Genomic DNA, 18252 nt, shown 5'->3' with positions numbered 1-18252 from the left:
TCGTGCTTCTCATAGGATGGCCAGGCAGCCTAAAAAAAGCTTAAATGTTTTCCAGCTATCTTTTATAGAGGCTTGCAGCTTTGAAGGTCACGAATTCAACTTGAAAGTTAAGGTTAAAGAAACATAGATGGTGCTGAGGAGAAAAAGCAGGTTACTTAGAAAAGTAAATATCTAATTTGTGATCTGAAGAGCAGCATGTGCTCATTGTGGACACGTTGCTGAAGACAGGATATACAGTAAGAGTCCCACCACCCAGAGGTGACTACGTTGAACATTTTGGTATATTTTTCCAGTTTTTTCTTTGCTAGTCAGTCTCCTGTCACAAAATTGGGATCATTTTCAAAATGAGGATCAAACGTTTTAAAACCTCTCATTCCACTGGCAGCTCTTCCATGCCCTTGTGTGTAATGGGGACAGGGCCAGGGGTGTGGGTCCCCCTCCTCGGGTTGTCCCAGGTGAAGTGGCATCCACCGAGACCACGTGTTTCAGGGAGAAATTGGCTGGAGACACTAATGTGCGCCTGCTGTTTAACTGTGAACTAGGAGTGAAGTGTGGTGTCCATCTCGAAGGTGCTGTGCTTTTCCTTTTTCGCTTTTTTTTTGTTGTTGTTGTTGTATGCGGGCCTCCCTCTGCTGCGGCCTCTCCCGTTGCGGAGCACAGGCTCCGGACGCGCAGGCTCAGCGGCCATGGCTCACGGGCCCAGCCGCTCCGCGGCACGTGGGATCCTCCCAGACCGGGGCGCGAACCCGGTTCCCCTGCATCGGCAGGCGGACGCGCAACCACTGCGCCACCAGGGAAGCCCTCCTTTTTCGCTTTTTATTGTGGCGAATTTCAAACACGTAGAAGTAGGGAGAGTAGCATAACGGAGCTCCGTGCGGGGCCATAACCACCTCTAGACCCCGTCCACATCTTTTTTCCTGCGGTTTCTGGAGCAAATCCCAGATGTAGCCTCTTTATAGATAGTCTGTAACGTATCTCTAAAGAAATCGTCACGCATGAGAAATCAGTGGTTCCTTATCATGAAACCACCATCTGTGTGTGAGTTTCCAGCTGTCTTGTCCGTTTCCTGACTTTTTGGCCAGTTTGTTTCCTTAAATCAATCACACACTGTGATTGGCTGGTGTCTTCTTGTTGTTGATTTGCCTTTTTAATCTATAGCTTCTCCCTAACTCCCCCTTCTCCTTGGAACTTATCCGTTGTTGAAATGGGTCGTTTGCTGTGAGCTGAGCGCTGCACACGCGGCACAGGGTCAGCGGACCAGCAGCAGTGTCCGGAGCGAGTCAGGCCCACGGGATCTGGACGGGATCAGGCTGCTGAACCAGGTCTGTCTGGGACGCCCTGTAGAGAGAGAACGTTTTAAAAGGTAATTGGACCCGGGTCTGGCCCTTTGTCTTTGCAGGACTGTTGCGTCCTTCCTCTAGGAGGAGTGGCTGTCAGCCGGCCCCTCTGGGTGGTGGCAGCCACGGGGGCCCAGGGCCCAGTCCCGGGAGTCCGTCCCGGGCCGCCAGCGCCGAGGCTCTGCCGTCTCAGCTTCTCTAGAGAAACTTCCCCACAAACGCTGCTTGGTCTTCCGACGGTTGATTTGTAAAGGAAGGCAGGTGAAGGCTTGCTTATTCCTCTGTATTTGCCACTTCTCACAACTGGTTCCCAGCATCTTGCAGCGGTGAGCACGTTTGTTTGTACGTTGCCCTGTGTTTCATGTGGTGGAAGCCCCTCTACCCACCTCTGGCCAGTGGGAGCCTCTGCCGTCGGCTCTTGATCTTTGACCTTTGGTCCTGTGGACCCCGGACATTGGTGCGACAAGATGCTCTGAGCTTGCTGTCCAGTTTCCTGCCCCTGACCTGCTGTCAGCCAGGTGTCCAAGGAGCCTGGTCTGGCGGTTTCCCAGGAGACAGAGGGTTCCCTCCCAGCCTGGCCCTTCACGGGGCCCTGGTTGGCTCTGATCTTCCCGCTGCAGCTCAGGGACCCAAGAATAACAGCGCTGCGTCTCCGCCAGGCGCCTCCCTCGTGGCTCCCGGCCAGGTTCCGTCATGAGGCTGGCCGACAGCGAGGCTGCTGAGAAGTCTCCTCGGGGGTCCTCAGGGCCACACGTTCCTCCCCCCGGATTCCCGTGTTGTACTGTCACTAAGAATAGTGCCTCCCGGTGGGTGTGTCACCAACCGGCTGCAGGCGTGAATTCACCTGAGGTTTGCCCCACATCTCGGCACTGGGGTGGCATTGGCTGGGGAGGTGGCTGGGAGGGGTGACTGCCGGAGGGGACAGGTTTCCTTGTGACGTGATGCAAGTTCTAACATACCGTAGCGCGGTGGCTGCACTACACACCTGTGAGTATCCTACACACCACTGGGAGAGTGACTTTTTTATGGTGTGTAGTTATAGCTCAGTAAAGCTGCAAAAACACGTTGGGTGGGGAGGGTCACATACCATCCTGAGATTGAAAGCTGAGGACACCCCCTTCCTCAGGAAGATGTTTATCCACAGAGCATCCTGCATTTTCAAGGGCTCCGTGGCGTCCTCGGACATCAGGCTACCATCCTGCTTCAGTTCCGCCCGCTGCCCCGGAGCTGACACAGGGTCTCCTGTTCCCGTGTTGCCTGGACCACCGTGACAATACTCCTCCCGGTCCCCCGGTCCCCCTGCGTCCCCCCGTAGCCGTCGTCCCCTCCACCACACGCAGGCACCGTTGTCCCCGCGTGGTCTCTCCGAGGTGCCCCCAGCAGTGAGTCTCAACGTGTGGCAGGCCTGAAGCCCCTGGGGCAGTTGAGGGCCTGCCTCTTGTCCACCCCCAGCCTCCTGCTGGCCACCAGAGGCTGACTCTCCCGTCTCAGCTCCGCTGGAACTTCTGCCTTGTCATCTCTGCTTCCTGTCTCTGGGGCTGCTCGACGAGTGACCCCAAAACTTGATGACATGAAAGGACATTTTTGCTTTGGCCTCCACAGTTTGGCTGTTTGCTTGAGCTCCTTTCTCACTGTCTCATTCACTCTCTCCCGTCCCCCCTTCCTCTCTCTCTCTGTCTCTGTCTCTCCCTCTCACTGTCTCTCCCCCTTTCCCCCTCCTTCTCTGTCTCTGTCTCTCTCTGTGTCTCTCTCTCTTTCACTCCTCTCTCATGTGTCTGGGTTGGTGCTGGCCGTTGGCTGGACCTCACCCGGGCTCTGCTGGAACATCCCTGCGTGGCCTCCTCACGTGGCCTGGGCTTCCTCACAAAGTGGCGCTGGGTTTCAAGGGGAGAACCGGGTGTGCTGTATCTTTTTAAAGATCTAGTCCTGGAACTCACACAGCATCACTTCTGAACACCTGCAGCCTCAGGCCCGCCCATAGTCAAGGGGGCAAAGACCCACCTCCTGGTGGGGGAGGGGAGATTCTGAGGACAGTGTGGTTGTGTGTGTGTGTGTCTGTTTTTAAAGATTCAGTTATTATTTATTTTTGGCTGCGTCGGGTCTTAGTTGCGGCACGCAGGATCTTCGTTGAGGCAGGCGGGATCTTTCATTGCAGCGTGCGGCCTTCTCTCTAGTTGTGGCAGCGGGTTTTCTCTTCTCTAGTTGTGACACGCAGGCTCCAGGGCGTATGGGCTCTGTAGTTTGCAGCACGCAGGCTCTCCGGTTGTGGCACGTGGGCTTGGTTGCCCTGTGGCATGTGGGATCTTAGTTCCCTGACCAGGGATTGAACCCGTGTCCCCTGCACCGTAAGGCGGATTCTTTACCACTGGACCACCAGGGAAGAAAGGGGTCTGCCAGTGACAGCACTTTCTTCTGTTTTATCAGAAGTTTGTTTCTGGCCCAATATTCTGCACTTGGGCCAAAAAGGGCAGAGCTGCAGCTATCTCTACAAACCTTCTTTATTTTATTTTATTTGTTTGTTTACGGGCTGAGTTGCCCCAGGGCATGTGGGATCTTAGTCCCTGACCAGGGATTGAACCCGTGTCCCCTGCACCGTAAGGCGGATTCTTTACCACTGGACCACCAGGGAAGTTGTCCCAGTCGGTTGTTTCGGACCCTTCGTGCCTGGCCTGGAGTGTGTCCTCAGTACAGCTCTGTGGAAGCACATGATTGTTGAAAACATTTCTAGCGTCTCTCAGCTTCAGAGCCCACTTTCCTCCATCTGTCCTATGCAGAGGTGTCTTTGCTAAAACGTAGATCTGATCATGTTGCTTTCCAGCCAAGGAACCTTAGGTAGCTTGGCGCGGCACACGGGGGTGTGACCTTCCCGCCCAGCTCACCCAGCCCTCTGCTCGCCGACCCCCAGCTCCGCACCCGCGCACTCCTGTGCGTCTCGCAGCCGTGCCCCGTGGTGCTGCACGTGTGAAGCTCTGCTTGTCAGCTCAGTGTGATCAAGCCTGGAGAAGAGAAGGGAAGCCGTGTCTGAAACGCACAAGTAACTTGAGTTGAGCGCTCTCTCCTGCAGCCTCTCTGTTCTCCCCTCCTTCCCTCTTTTGGGATTTTGATCTGTAGAGGAGGTGCCCACGAATGGTGAAATTGGTCTGAATCAAAGAAATAGAAGCAAAAAGCTGAGAGAATCTGACCAACTCTGGGGAGTCAGAACGCAGAAGGTCCAGGAGGGGGTGCTGGGGAGAGAGGTGGGGTGAGGAGAGGAGACTGCAGTTTGTGTTGGTTTATAAACCACTGCCCGTGCCCCGACCCCCCAGCTCCTCCCGGGTCCAGGCAGCAAGTCTGGTATTTGCTTTTAGCTGATTACTTGCAAAATTTCCATTTGGGGGTAGAGTGTACACGGCCTGGGGCAGGTGACACACGACCTTTGGCCCTGCCTCTGCTTTCTGACCTCAGTGACTCTTCTCTTTAACTACCGTCCATCCCAGACCCCACCTGCAGGTGGAACCCAGCTGGAGGTGCTCTGTCTTCAGGGCCTCTGGTCTGTAGGTCAGTCGGTCATTGTCCTGGGGTGGCCCAGACTAGGGAGGTCTCAGGTGGGGTGGGGTGCTTGGGGGGGGGCAAGGTACCTGACAATCGAATTGTCGCCCACTGGGTCAGGTACTCCTTCCTGGGCCAGAGCGGAGACAGCTGCCAGACCTGCTCCCTGACGGGGTGTGAGGTCTGAGGGCGGTCAAGTTCACGTGCTGAGCTAGCTCTCCGTTTACGGCGGGTGTTCTGTTGAGTGTCCTCTGAAAACAGCTCTATTGAGCAACCTTCTGGAGAGTTTGGACCCTGAGACAACTATCTTGCAACTAGGGCTTGCGTACAGATGAGTTCCCAGGGGAAAGTAGAAGTAGGGTCTGCTGTATCTCTGTCAGCACCTCTGACCTTAGAAATTAAGTGAAAATGAGGTGACTTTTCATTTTTTTCCCTCTGTCCCAAGCACTTATTTGGAGGAGGGTAGGTTTGGAGAAAAAGGGTTCAGAAAGTGGATTTCCTAATGCACAGAAACCAAAAGCTTGCTGTCTTCCTGCTCCATTGTTTTGGTTTTTTTTTAAAGAAATACAATAAGGACTTACCAGTGTTAAAACCAGTCTGTTTTTGTCTCTTCTTCCTTCCTGTTTTCTCTCTCTCCGTCTTTAAATGTAGCTGCAGATAATAAAGATGAAGCCAGAGCCCCCCCCAGGCGGTCACATCTGGGTAGGTACCACGCTGCATGAGCCCCCCCAGGCGGTCACATCTGGGTAGGTACCACACTGCATGAGCTTCCTCCTCTGCAGCTCGGTCCCTCTCTGTCTCTGCTCCCATCTTTGCCACATCCTCACCTTGCATGCACATTATCCACCCAGTGTGGCCAAGGCTCCAGCCAGCTAACCAACCACCCCTGCTGTTTTCGAGCATGAAGTAGCTCCTAGAAACCTGCCCATTTTCTGTGTGTGGCGGTGGGGGGGAGAGGGAGGGAGGGGCATGGAGAGGTGGAAAGAAAGAGAAATGATCAGAACACAAGTTTTGGAATTCTTTTGTTGAATTTATTCCAAAGTATTTTATTCTTTTTGATTCTATGGTAAATGGAATTGTTTTCTTGATTTCCTTTGGTTTACTCATTGCTACTTTGTAGAAATAAAATTGATTTTCACATATTGATCTTGTGTCCTGCAACTTTGCAGAACTCATTTATTCTAATCCTCTAATAGAGGATTTTCTATATGCAAGATTATGTCATCCGCAGATAGAGAGAGTCTTCCTCCTTCTTCTCCAGTCTGGATGCTTTTCATTTCTCTTTCTTGTCTAATAACCCTGGCCAGAAGTGGGAGAGTAGATGTGCTTGTCTTATTCCTGTTCGTAATGAGAGGGCATTTAGTCCTTGACCATTAAGTATGATGTTAGCTATGGATTTTACAGAGATGCCCTTTATTAGGTTAAGCAAGTGCCCTTCTATTCTGAGTTTGTTGAGTTTTTTCATCATGACAGGATACTTAAGTTTGTCAAATGCTTTTTGTGTCTGTTGAGATGATCATGTGGTTTTGTCCTTTATTCTGCTATTACAGCGTATTACATTGATGGATTTTTGTATGCTGAACCAACCTTGCATTCTCGGGATAAATCTCATCTGATCATGATGTATAATCCTTTTTATAAGTTGCTAGATTCTGTTTGCTAGTATTAGGTTGAGGCTTTTTGTGTCCATATTCATAAGAAATATTGGTCTTTTTTTTTTTCTTCTTCTTGTGATGACTGGTTTTAGTATCAGGATAGAACTGGCTTTATAAAGTAAGTTGGGAATGGGAAGTGTTCCTTCCTCTTCTATTTTTTTTTTATTTTAAGACTTTGTGAAGGACTGCTATCAATTCTTTATTAATTAAAATGTTTTAATTGAAATATATTTGACATATAACATTATGTAAGTTGAATGTGTACATGTTAATTTGATACATTTATATACTGTGATATGATAGCCATGTAGTGATAATGAGCACTTCTATCATGTTACATAATTATCTTTTTTTTTTTAGTAGTTGGAATAATTACTTTTAGTCTCTTAGCAAGTTTGATGATTATAATTCCATGTTATCTATATTCACTATACTGTGCATTAGATCTATGGGGCTTATTTACTGCTTGCTGCAAGTTCACCAATTCTTTTTTTTTTTTTTTTTTTTTTTTTTTTGTGGTACGCGGGCCTCTCACTGCTGCGGCCTCTCCCGTCGCGGAGCACAGGCTCCGGACGCGCAGGCTCAGCGGCCACGGCTCACGGGCCCGGCCGCCCCGCGGCGTGTGGGATCCTCCCGGACCGGGGCGCGAACCCGGTTCCCCTGCATCGGCAGGCGGACGCGCAACCACTGTGCCACCAGGGAAGCCCCTCACCAATTCTTTTAAATGTTTGGTACAATTATCCAGTGAAACTCTCTGGGCCTGGGCGTTTTGTGGGAAGTTTTAAAAGTACTAATTCAGTCTTTTAATTGTTGTAGATCTATTCTGATTTTCTATTTCTTCCTGAGTTAGTTTCAATAGAAATTCTTTCTTGGAATTTGTCCATTTAATCTGTTATTTAATTTGTTGGCATATAATTGTTCTTGGTATTCCCTTATAATCTTTTTGATTTCTGTAAAGTTGTGGTTAATGATCTTTCTTTAATTCTTGACTTTAGTAATTTGACTCTCCTCCCTTTCTCTCTCCTTCTTGTTTTGGTTCTTCCACCTCAAGGTTTGTCCATTTAATTGGTTTTTTTTTTAAAGAGCCAACTTTTGGTTTTGTTGATTTTTCTCTATTGTTTTTCTAGTCCCTATTTATTTCCACTTTAGTATTTATTATTTCTTTCCTTCTGCTTATTTTGGGTTTAGTTTGCCTTTTTTTTTTTTTAGTTTAAGATAGAATTAATTATTGATTTGAGATATTTCCTCTTTTTTTAAATTGATGTATAGTTGATCTTTTTTTTTTTTTTTTTTTTTTGCTGTATGCGGGCCCCTCACTGTTGTGGCCTCTCCCGTTGCGGAGCACAGGCTCCGGACGCGCAGGCTCAGCGGCCATGGCTCACGGGCCCAGCCGCTCCGCGGCGTGTGGGATCTTCCCGGACCGGGACACGAACCCGTGTCCCCTGCATCGGCAGGCGGACTCTCAACCACTGCGCCACCAGGGAAGCCCTGATCTTCTTTTTAAATATAGCATTTACAGCCATAATTTCCTTGTAAGGAATGCATTAGCTGCATCCTGTAAGGTTTGGTATGTTCTGTTTTTGTATGCATTGGTCTTAAAATATTTTTAAATTTCCTTCAGGATTTCTTCTTTGACTCATTTGTTATTTTTGAGTTTGTTGTTTAATTTCCACATATTCGTGAATCCCCCAAATTTCCTTCTGTTATTGATTTTTAATTTAATTCCATTGTAGTTGGAGAACATATTTTGTATTATTCCAGTCATTTTATTTTATTTTATATTAAAAAAATGTATTTATTTATTTATTTTTGGCCGCATCGGGTCTTTCTTGCTGCGCGCGGGCTTTCTCTAGTTGGGGCGAGCGTGGGCTACTCTTCGTTGTGGCACACGGGCTTCTCTTTGCAGTGGCTTCTCTTGTTGCGAAGCACGGGCTCTAGACATGTGGGCTTCAGTAGTTGTGGCACGCGGGCTCAGTAGTTGTGGTTTGCGGGCTCTAGAGCATGGGCTTAGTAGTTGTGGCGCGCGGGCTTAGTTGCTCCGCAGCATGTGGGATCTTCCCGGACCAGGGCTCGAACCCATGTCCCCTGCATTGGCAGGCGGATTCTTAACCACTGCGCCACCAGGGAAGCCCCTATTCCAGTCGTTTTAAATTGAGGCTTGTTTGATGGCCTGGCTGATGGTCTCTCCTAGAGAACGTTCCATGTGCACTTCAGGATGATGTATATTCTGCTGTTGTCAGGTGGAGGTGGAGGGGTATCTGTTAGGTTTGTAGTGTGGTCAGGTCTCCTCTTCCCTTTTTCCTCTGTCTAGTTGTTATATCCATTACTAAAAGTGTGTATTGAAATCTTCAACTACCTTTAGAGTATTTGTTTCTCTTTTCACTTCTGTCAGTTTTTGCTTTTTATATTTTGGAGCACTGTTGTTAGGTGCACATGTTTATAGTTTTATCACACTGATAGAGTGGCCCTTTTATCAGTATAAAATTTTCCTTTATTTCTAGTAATTTTTTTGTTTGACAGTCAATTTTTTTCTGATAGTAGTGTAGCTACTGAAGATCTCCTGTGATTGCTGTTTGTATGGTATATCTTTTTCCACTTTACTTTTGACTTCTTGGTATCTTTGAATCTAAAGTATGTCTCCTGTAGACAGCATATAGTGGATCGTTTAAAGAAACTCATTCTGGCAATTCTGCCCTTTGATTGGATTGTTTAATTCATTCACATTTAATGTTATTGTGATATGTTTGGATTTACACCTGCCATTTCAGTTTCTGTTTTCTATCCTCATGTCTACCCTAACCCCCAACTGTTCCTTCTTTACTGCTTTCTTTTGTATTGAGTGAACATTTTCTAGTGTAATATTTTAATTCCTTTAATGAGCCTTAAATATATATACAGACACACATACGTGTGTGTGTGTATACGACATTATATTTTATATTATGTCATTTTCTTGGTGGTTGCTCTAAGGCTTATGATATGCATCTTACCAGAATCTACTTCAAACTCACACTAACTTAATTATTTAATCAGTTAAGAGAGGAAAGGAGAAGAACTACGCACGTATACTGTCTTTTATAATTACCTACATAATTACCTTTACCTATACTTTCTGTTTTTCTCAAGTGGATTATAATTATTGCCTGATGTCTCTTTCTTTCATCATGAAGAACTTATTTTTTGTATTCCCTGTAAGATGGGTCTGCTAACAAGAAAATCTCACAGTTCTTTTTTATCTGGAAATGTCTCCATTTTGCCCTTGTTTTAAAAAAAAATTTTGCAGGAATTCCCTGGTGGTCCAGTGGTTAGGACTCCACGATCTCATTGTTGAGGGCCCAGGGCCCGGGTTCAGTCCCTGGTTGGGGAACTAAGATCCCACAAGCTGTGCAGCCAGGATAAAAAAAAAATAAAGTTTTGCTGGATGTAAGAATCTTGGTTGACAGTTTCTTTGCTGCATTTCGAATATGTTACTCATTATCTCTTGCTGATTTCTTTATTTTTGTTTTTAAGTTAATTTTTTTAAAATTTTTGGCTGCATTGGGTCTTCGTTGGTGCACGCGGGCTTTCTCTGGTTGCGGTGAGCAGGGGCTACTCTTAGTTGCGGTGCATGGACTTCTCGTTGTGGTGTCTTCTCTTGATGCAGAGCACGGGCTCTAGGCACACGGGCTTCAGTAGTTGTGGCCTACGGGCTCAGTAGCTGTGGCTCGAGGGTTCTAGAGCGCGGGCTCAGTAGTTGTGGTGCACAGGCTTAGTTGCTCTGTGGCATGCGGGACCTTCCCAGACCAGGGATCGAACCCTTGTCCTCTGCATTGGCAGGTGATGCTTAACCACTGTACCACCAGGGAAGTCCCTGATTTCTTTCTTCTTTTTTTATTTTTTGGCTGTGCCACTCGGCTTGCGGGATCTTAGTTCCCTGGCCAGGGATTGAACCCAGGCCCTTGGCAGTGGAAGCGTGGAGTCCTACCCACTGGACCTCCAGGGAATTCCCTCTCTTGCTGATTTCAAGAGTCTGTCTTTTTCTTTGGCATTCAACATTTAGACTGTGGTATTCAGTGAGGGTGTAGTTCTCTTTGTACTTATCCTTTTTGGAACTTGTTAAGCTTCTTGGGTGTGTAGGCTGATACTTTCATCAAATCTGGGAAGTTTGCGGTCATTATTTCTTAGGCTGTTTTCCTCTCCTTTCTCCTCTCTTCAGTGCACCCGTCACACACATGTTGGTGCACTGACTATTGTTCCATGTGTTTCTGAGGCTCTGTTCAATTTTCTGAATTCTATTTTCCCATTGTTCTTCAGATGCATAATCTTTATTGATCTGTCTTCAAGTTTGCTGAATCTTCTGCCAGCTCAGCTCTATTGCTGAGCCCCTATTGTGCATTTTTTTTTTTACCTCAGTTACTGGACTTTGCAACTCCAGAATTTTTATTTGGCTCTTTTTAATAATTTCTACCTCTTTATTGATATTCTCTGTTTGATGAGACATTGTCAGTATACTTCCTTTAATTCTTTATGTATGGTTTCCTTTAGTTCTTTGGCCATATTTGTAATGGCTGCTTTGAAGTCTTTTCTGCTAAGTCCAATGGTTCTGTCCCTTCAAAAGCACTGTTTCCTTCCTTTTCTTTTCTTTCTTCTTCTTCTGTGTATGGGCCACTTTCCATACATATTTTGTTGAAAACTGGCTATTTTAGGTAAAATACTGTAGCAACTCTGGATACTGACCCCACCCTGGTTGGGGGGCTTGTTTGCTTGTCTGTGTGTCTAGTGACTTGGCTTGATGGGTGCCCTCTTAGAATCTCTCTCCCCCCTCCCCCGCCAGGCTGGCTGTGGACCAGCTGTCTTTGACTCTCCTTGGCCGCCCTGTTAAGCTTCTCCAGGGTCTGCCACTACTGATTGACAGCTGATTGCTCTGTTGGTTTTGATAACGGCCTAGGCCATGCAGCGCTCTAAGGTCTGATCCAGTTAAAGTCAGGCAGGGGTGGCCTGAGGCTAGCCTTTGACAGTTGCCGTGTCCAGGAGGGCCGCTCTTGCTGTCTCTCTCTGATAAACTGCCAGCTTCCCCTCAGTTTCCCCTCGAGCAGGTTACCTATTGTTCTTGTCTGTGCCCTTAGGCTTGAACCTGTTCCTAGCAAGGTACCCCTCTGGGGGGAGCTGTGGAGCGCTCTGTTCTCACCCCTCCACTTCCAGGGCAGACCCTCTGAACCCTTGCTCTGGAGCTGGAGGCCGGGCAGCGGTGGCCCTTGTTGGGGTGACAGCACTGCTCTCAGTGCAGGCACTGGGGGTTGCAGCCCCTGGTATTCCCGGCTTCCCCTCCAGTTGTGGGACCTCCACCCCATGAGTGCACTGAGGCAGGAGGGGTGTTCTGTGCCTGCTGCTCCTGGGGGCTGCGGGGAGGGGCCCATCTGGGCTGCCCCCGCCTGGGATGATGCTGTCATCACACTCGGGGTCGGGGCAGGAAGCAGGCCGTGTCCAGGCTCTTTTCCCAGATAGATGCCTCTCCGTTCCAGAGACTTTAAATGCTCGTTTGTTATAAGGCACAACAGTGAGGGTTGCTTTGCTGGGGAAAGGGTCTGCGGAGAACCTCACACCCCTGTCCTGGACGTGCCCATCCCCTCGGCTGCTTTTCACCCGACTGAAGCCCTGCTGGCCGAATTACAGAGGATGTTTCGGGCCAGGAGGGCACTAGCTTTTCTGTTTTTATTTATTTATGGGTGAACTCAGGGAGCTTGAGCATTCTCTGTGGGTTTACTGTCAAGTGGGTGCTCTGGAAGGTTCACATTACCGGAAGGCCATGTCCTCCCTTACGTTTTGAGAAGTAGCCTTAAAACTTCACTTTTAAAGTGAAGCTGCTATTTTGATTTGGGGAAAACGATTTATCCCAGTCTGCACGGGTCAGGGCCTTTCTGGCACTCGTTCAGCTGGGTACAGCATGTGGGTGCCGTGGTTCAGCACAGAGCTGGTTCGGTCAGCCAGTGACCAGCTCGCTGGGCAGAATGGCAGAGCAGGGGACACAGGCCGTCAGCCTCTGGCCTCTCTCGTTGTCCGAGCCGAAGCTAGCAGTGGGGCCTGGAGGTGTGATGGGACACGTCGAAAAGCCTCCTGCAGCCAGGAGCCAGGTAGGCCAACCGACCAGCACCCACGGGGAGGCGCACCCTGCCCGGGGCCGCCTTGGGATGTGATGAGCTCACCTCCCAGGTAGCACTTTTGAGTGAGGGGTGTGTCCCCTCTCAGTGGCCAGTCCTGCCCAGCTAGGGGGTCGGTGGGGCTTTCGGCTGGGTCTCTGAGTCTCTGGGCCGTGGCCTGCCTGCTTTGGGCGAGGGTGGTGTTGGGGGCATACGGGATGAAAGGTGGGTTCGAAACGTGAACCAGGCTCTGTAGGCACCAGATCGCTGGCTACCCTCGCTGAGTCCTGTGTCGTCCCTGGTCATTTGGATAAAGTGAAGCTGGGGGCCGGGAAGGGTCCGCACCTGGGTGGGCTTCCCTCCAGGTCAGCCCCTAGCTGGAGCCCAGCCGGGCCGTGCCCTGGGCTTTCTCAGATGGCCCTGTGCTCCCATGGGGGCTGGCATACCCTCTTTCTTTGCTGGAGGGTGAGCCCTGGACGTGGGCTCGGAGGTCAGGGCTGTGTCCCAGGACCCAGCGGGCGTTCAGAGTCATATAAACAGGTGAATGAGACAGCAGTGGGCTTCTTCTGAGAACGGCGCCATCCCGAGGGTGGTCTTGCCCCCGGGAGTGGGGCGCGTGCGGAGCCCCCTTGGTGGTGGTGTCCCCGCCCCGGGGCTCGCGCGCTCTCCCCACGGGGCCCTCCGGCCGGTCCCTCGCGTCTTCCCGGGAGCGGGTCGCACGGGGGCGCGCGCGGGCCGCCAGGCCGGGATTGAGCGGCAGTCGCTGCGGAGCCCTAACTGCCCGTGGTTAATAGGGTCTCGGCCTTAATGGGAGGGGCGGGCCCGGGCCCCCCTGGCGGCCCGGGAGGCGGGTGTGCGGTTTTCCATGGCCTTGGACGGCAACGCGAGGAGCGGACCCGACAGCCGAGTCCGGTGGCAGCAAACCGGCCTCGGCCTCGGCCCTGCTGCCGGCCAGGCCCAGGCGTCCGGGGTCAGAGGGCAGTGCCCACAGCGTCCGCAGAAGCCTCCTTCCTCTTTGAAATGTGACCTCACGATTTGAGAGGACCAAGTTGTTGCATCAAGATAGGTGAGCGGTTTGTGTATTTTTAAAGATCAACTCCGTGGAGGTGCAGTTTACATACCGCGGAGCCCCCCTTGGAGGGAGTGCGCTCTAGACAAGTCGCTGGGGGCGCAGGGGGCTCCTGGGCCGGCCGGCCGGCTGCCGCGCGTCCCTCGCAGGTACCCGGTGAGGACCCGCGATCCTGCCTGGGGAGGGGCCCGCGTGCCGGCCGGAGCGGAGGCCCAGGCAGGGCTGCCCGGACGCGGCTGCAGGCTGCGTGCAGCGGTACCTGGGGCGTCTGCGCGCTGTTCCTGCTTTTCTCTCGCTAAGGAAAGCACCAGGCTGAGTGCAGCGACCCAGGTCGGCTCCGTGGGGCCGCGGCTTCTCTTGTCTGGAGCCGCATTTGGAGACCTCCTCTGGGTCTCTGCTCTTCTCGCCGGTGGCCGGTCTACGCCCTCTTAGGCCAGATGTCTTCCATATTCGTCCGGAGCATAAAAATACAATCGGATAAGAAACCGAGTCTTTCTTGCCACTAGGACACAGTCTCCTGGCGCAGATTCTCCAAATGGTAAATCACGTCTTAACCCAGAAGTGATCGGACTGAACAAGGAAGGGATGGATTTGCCGGTCCAGGGAAGCCTCAGACCTTCCGAGTAACATTTCAGTAATTGGGAAGCTTCAGGGATGTGCTCGTCACCATCAGGTGTCTTTAGAGGCAGGTAGGGAGCTGGTGAGCTGGATGCATCTGAGGCGACGCGCGGCTCGGCCCCCAGTCCTGGGCACCTCCCTTCAGCTCTAGATGCCTTGCTTTCAAGTCTTGCCTTTTTGGGGCCACTGTCTGGAAACCACATCCCGGGAGAAAGCATATCCTGCCTGAGTTTGGGGCTCGCTGCGGAAATGGTGACGGGGTGCAGTTTATGTTAACGCCTCCCGTTCCTCGGGCAGCCTCCTGGCGGTGTTCTGCCCGTGTTCCTGTTCTCGGAGCACCTCTGCTCAGGCCTGCACCTGCACCTGACAGTCCCGGGCGCCCCAGGGGGAGGAAGGTGTGGCCCCTTTGGGGGAGTCGGGGGGCCCGCCCTCCCCTGTGCCTGGGCTAGCACCAGGTTTTCTGAAAGGGAATCCAGACCTCTCTTCTTTCTTAGATTATTTTTTAAATTATTAGTGAGAAAATCTTCTGACATAGGAATCCCTAAAGAAGTAGAAAAAAATGTTTGGTCACATCTGATTGCAGATCAGGAATCTACTTTTTATTAAGCAGCTTCTGTGTTCCTCTAACTTTTTCTGACTAAACTCTGCAAATTTCATTTCATGCTTTCTATATCTACCCAGTGGTATATCTTCAGCTGACCTTTTTCCTTATATAATTCCTACTTTTTTCTCCCTACTGCTTGATGTCATTCACCGCAACACGTCAGTTACAGTTGATGGGTAGATGGGTCGCTAAATGTATTTTAAGTTGTCCAGGATTCAAATGACAGCACCTAAAACTTGAAGTTTAAGAGAACTATTTTTAATTTCAGCATTAGAAAATATATTTACTAAAGTGGGTATTTACGTCTGTATCTCTCTGTGAAAAGCAAATCATATATGTGAAAAACTATTATACATTAAAATTTCTTTTTAAGATATAATTTACGTACCATAAAACTTACCCTGAAAATTCTTAAAGTTGAGATAAAAGTCACACAAAGTAATCTATTTTAACCATTTGAAAGTATACAATTCAGTGGTTTTTAGTACATTCACAATGTTGTGCAATCGTCACCACTATCTAATTACAGAACGTTTCTATCACCCCAAAAAGAGGCCCCACACCTCCCAATTTCCTTACGCCAAGGCCTGCCAACCACTAAACTGTTTTGCCTGTTTTGGACACTTCACATCAGGGAATAATACAATATGTGCCTTTGTGTCTGGATTCTTCCACTGAGCATACTATTTTCAAGATTCATCCAGTTTGGAGCATGTGTCAGTACTGCATTCCCTTTGAAGGCTGCGTGATATTCCATTGTATGGCTGGACCACATTTTGTTCGTCCGTTCGTCCATTGATGGACATTTGGGTTGTTTCCACCTTTTGGCTGTTGTGAATAGTCCTGCTGTGAGTATTCATAGGAGGTCTTCACGTAGACATATGTTTTCAGTTCTTCTGGGCATTTACGTGGCAGTAGAGCTGCTGGGTGGGTATGTGGTAACTCCGTGTGGAATCATTTGAGGAACTGCCGGACTGCTTCTCAAAGTGGCTGCACCATTTTACATCCCCAGCAGCTGTGTACGAAGTTGCCAATTTCCCCACATTCTCACCAAAACTCTTTATTGTCTTGTTTATTTTTGCCGCCACAGTAACCGTGACCTGATAGCTCGTTGCGGTTTTGACTTGCGTTCCCCTCACGGTTAGTGACGTTGGGCATCTTTTCATGTGCTTGTTCGCCCCTCCCGGGAGTTGTAAGTGAAGCTTGTTTTGTAGATTTCTCTGATTTAGCGTCTCTCAGAGCTTTTCTCGGCCCTGCCGTCTCGGGAGGTGACCCGGGACACGTGTGTCTTGCCTGCAGCAGCCCCCGTGCTTCCTCTCCCGGCCCCTGCGTAACGGCCAGTGGTTAGAGGAGTCAGGTCCTCGGGAGCCTTCCGGGCGCTGCGCTCTGGGGTTGCCTGGTCCTCGACCATCGCACTGAGGATGTGCCGAGAGCACATCCCCTGAGGGTTTCCTTAACTTCTGGCGAGTCCGGAAGGCAGAGGAGTGGACGGGCTCCAGCTCTGTCCCCTCGTGGCTGCGTGACCTGGCCGAAGCCTGTGTGGGAAGTGGCCGAGGGCTGGGTCGTGCTGGGAGGAGCCCCTCGAGGGTCGGTGAGGCCCTCTGCGCCGGGGCTGCGGCCTGGGTGGGGTCCGGACACTGGCAGTTGCGTCGTGTGAGGCTGCGCGGACCCCTCCGCGCATCCGAGGGAGCACGAGTGACGGCGGCGGTCGGTCCGGGACCTGGGAGGGGCCTCAGTCTTAACCTCTGAACTAGGAGGCAGACCCCCTCCCTCGCGCAGGCAGAACGGCAGGTGAAACTGCGCCAGTTCTCATGGACCCCACGTGCAGCTCCGGACACTTAGCCGTGGGGGCGGGCTTCCTGGGCCGGAGGGCCTGTCCCCCTGCCGCGTGGCTCGCTCCTGGGGCCCCTCTGAGCTCCCGCCCCGTTTAAGCAGCTCCGTTTTCTTTCGGCAGCTTTACTGAGGTCTGATCAGCACACGATGCGTGCCCTTGGTGCGCAGTTGGTCAGGTTGGCGTTATACAGCCTTCGCCCAAATTGGGACAGTGAACATGACCGTCGCCCCCCAAATTTTCCTCTTCACCCCCAGGCCCTAATCTGCTTTCTCTCGCTACACATTCGTTTGCGTTTACTAGAATTTGACAGAACTGGAACTGTACAGTATGTACTATTTTGTCTGGTTTCTTTCACTCAGCATACTTGTTTTAAAATTCGTCCAGGTTGTAGAATATATCAGTACTTCATTCCTTTTTATTGTTGAGTTATATGGTTGCACTACAGTTTGTGTGTTTATTAACCGGTTGATGGAAATTTGGGTCGTTTCAGTTTTTGACTGTTACAAATAAAACTGCTGTGAATGAACCCTTGCGTACAGGTCTCTATATGAACATATGCTTTCTTTTCTCTTGGGTGTATACCTAGGAGTGGACTGGCTGGATCATATGGTAAGTGTATGTTTAATTTTTTAAGAAACTGTTGCGCTGTCTTCCAAAGTTCTGTACCATTTTGCATTCCCACCAGCAGTGTGTGAATTCCAGTTGCTTTGCATCCTCATCAATACTTTGTATGGACCTTTTTAAAAAATTTTTAGCCATTCAGATAGGTATGTGGTGGCATTTCACTGTTGTCTTAGTTTGCATTTCACTAATGATGTTGAGCATCTTTTCATGTGCTTTGTTTGTCATCTTATATCTTCGTTGGTGAAGTATCCAAATCTTCTGTCAATTTAAAAATTGTTCTTACTGAATTTTGAGTTTTTAATGTTTTGGATACAGGTCCTTTTATCAGATACATGGTTTGCAGTATTTTCTCCCAGTCTGTGGTTTGTCTTTTCATTCTTTTAGTGGTTTCTTTTGACAAGCAGAAGTTTTAAATTTTTATGAAGTCCAGTTTATCAGTTTGTTCTTTTATCGGTTGTGCTTTTAATGTCAGGTTTAAGGCATCTTTGTCAAACTCAAGGGCACAAAGGTTTCTCCCTATTTTTTTTTCCTGGTGGTTTTGTAGTTTTAGGTTTTACATTTAGACCTGTGATCTAATTATCTGTCAGTTAATTTTTGTTCACGGTGTGAGGTATGGCCCCAACTTTATTGTTTTTGCATATGGATGTCCAAAGACCGTCTTCTTTTCCCCCACTAAATCACCTTTGCAACTTTGTCAGAAATCAGCCGTCTGCGTGTGGGGGTTCCATTTCTGGACTCTGCTCTGTCGCATTGATTTATTTCTTGATTCCTGTGCCAGCACCACACTGTCCTAATCGCTGTAGCTTTTTGGTACTAAGTCTTGGAATCAGGTAGTGTTAGTCTCCAACTTTGTTCTCTGTTCTGCAT

At 49.7% G+C, this 18252-nt stretch overlaps 1 protein-coding gene across 9 annotated transcripts in view; it reads left to right on the top strand.

Annotated features, from left to right (window-relative positions):
* The window catches only part of SLC66A2 (solute carrier family 66 member 2), a 64868-nt gene that overhangs the window by 12725 nt on the left and 33891 nt on the right, over nucleotides 1-18252 (top strand). For 7 of the 9 annotated variants that reach the window (XR_003677228.2, XR_003677229.2, XR_008615902.1 and 4 more), the window contains one exon: nucleotides 5517-5567. The exons of the other annotated variants lie outside the window; for them this stretch is intronic. Coding sequence is in view for 2 of the 7 variants with exons in the window: in XM_028480349.2 (XP_028336150.1) it covers nucleotides 5517-5567 (51 nt within the window). In the remaining 5 variants the exon portion in view is untranslated. The remainder of the gene's footprint in view (nucleotides 1-5516; nucleotides 5568-18252) is intronic. 9 annotated transcript variants of the gene reach the window in all.

This window comes from Physeter macrocephalus, chromosome 19 (genome assembly GCF_002837175.3).
Source record: "Physeter macrocephalus isolate SW-GA chromosome 19, ASM283717v5, whole genome shotgun sequence".
NCBI classification, from domain to species: domain Eukaryota; kingdom Metazoa; phylum Chordata; class Mammalia; order Artiodactyla; family Physeteridae; genus Physeter; species Physeter macrocephalus.
The sequence above is the reverse complement of the archived record's forward strand: the minus strand, read 5'-3'. Positions and strand labels throughout refer to the sequence as shown.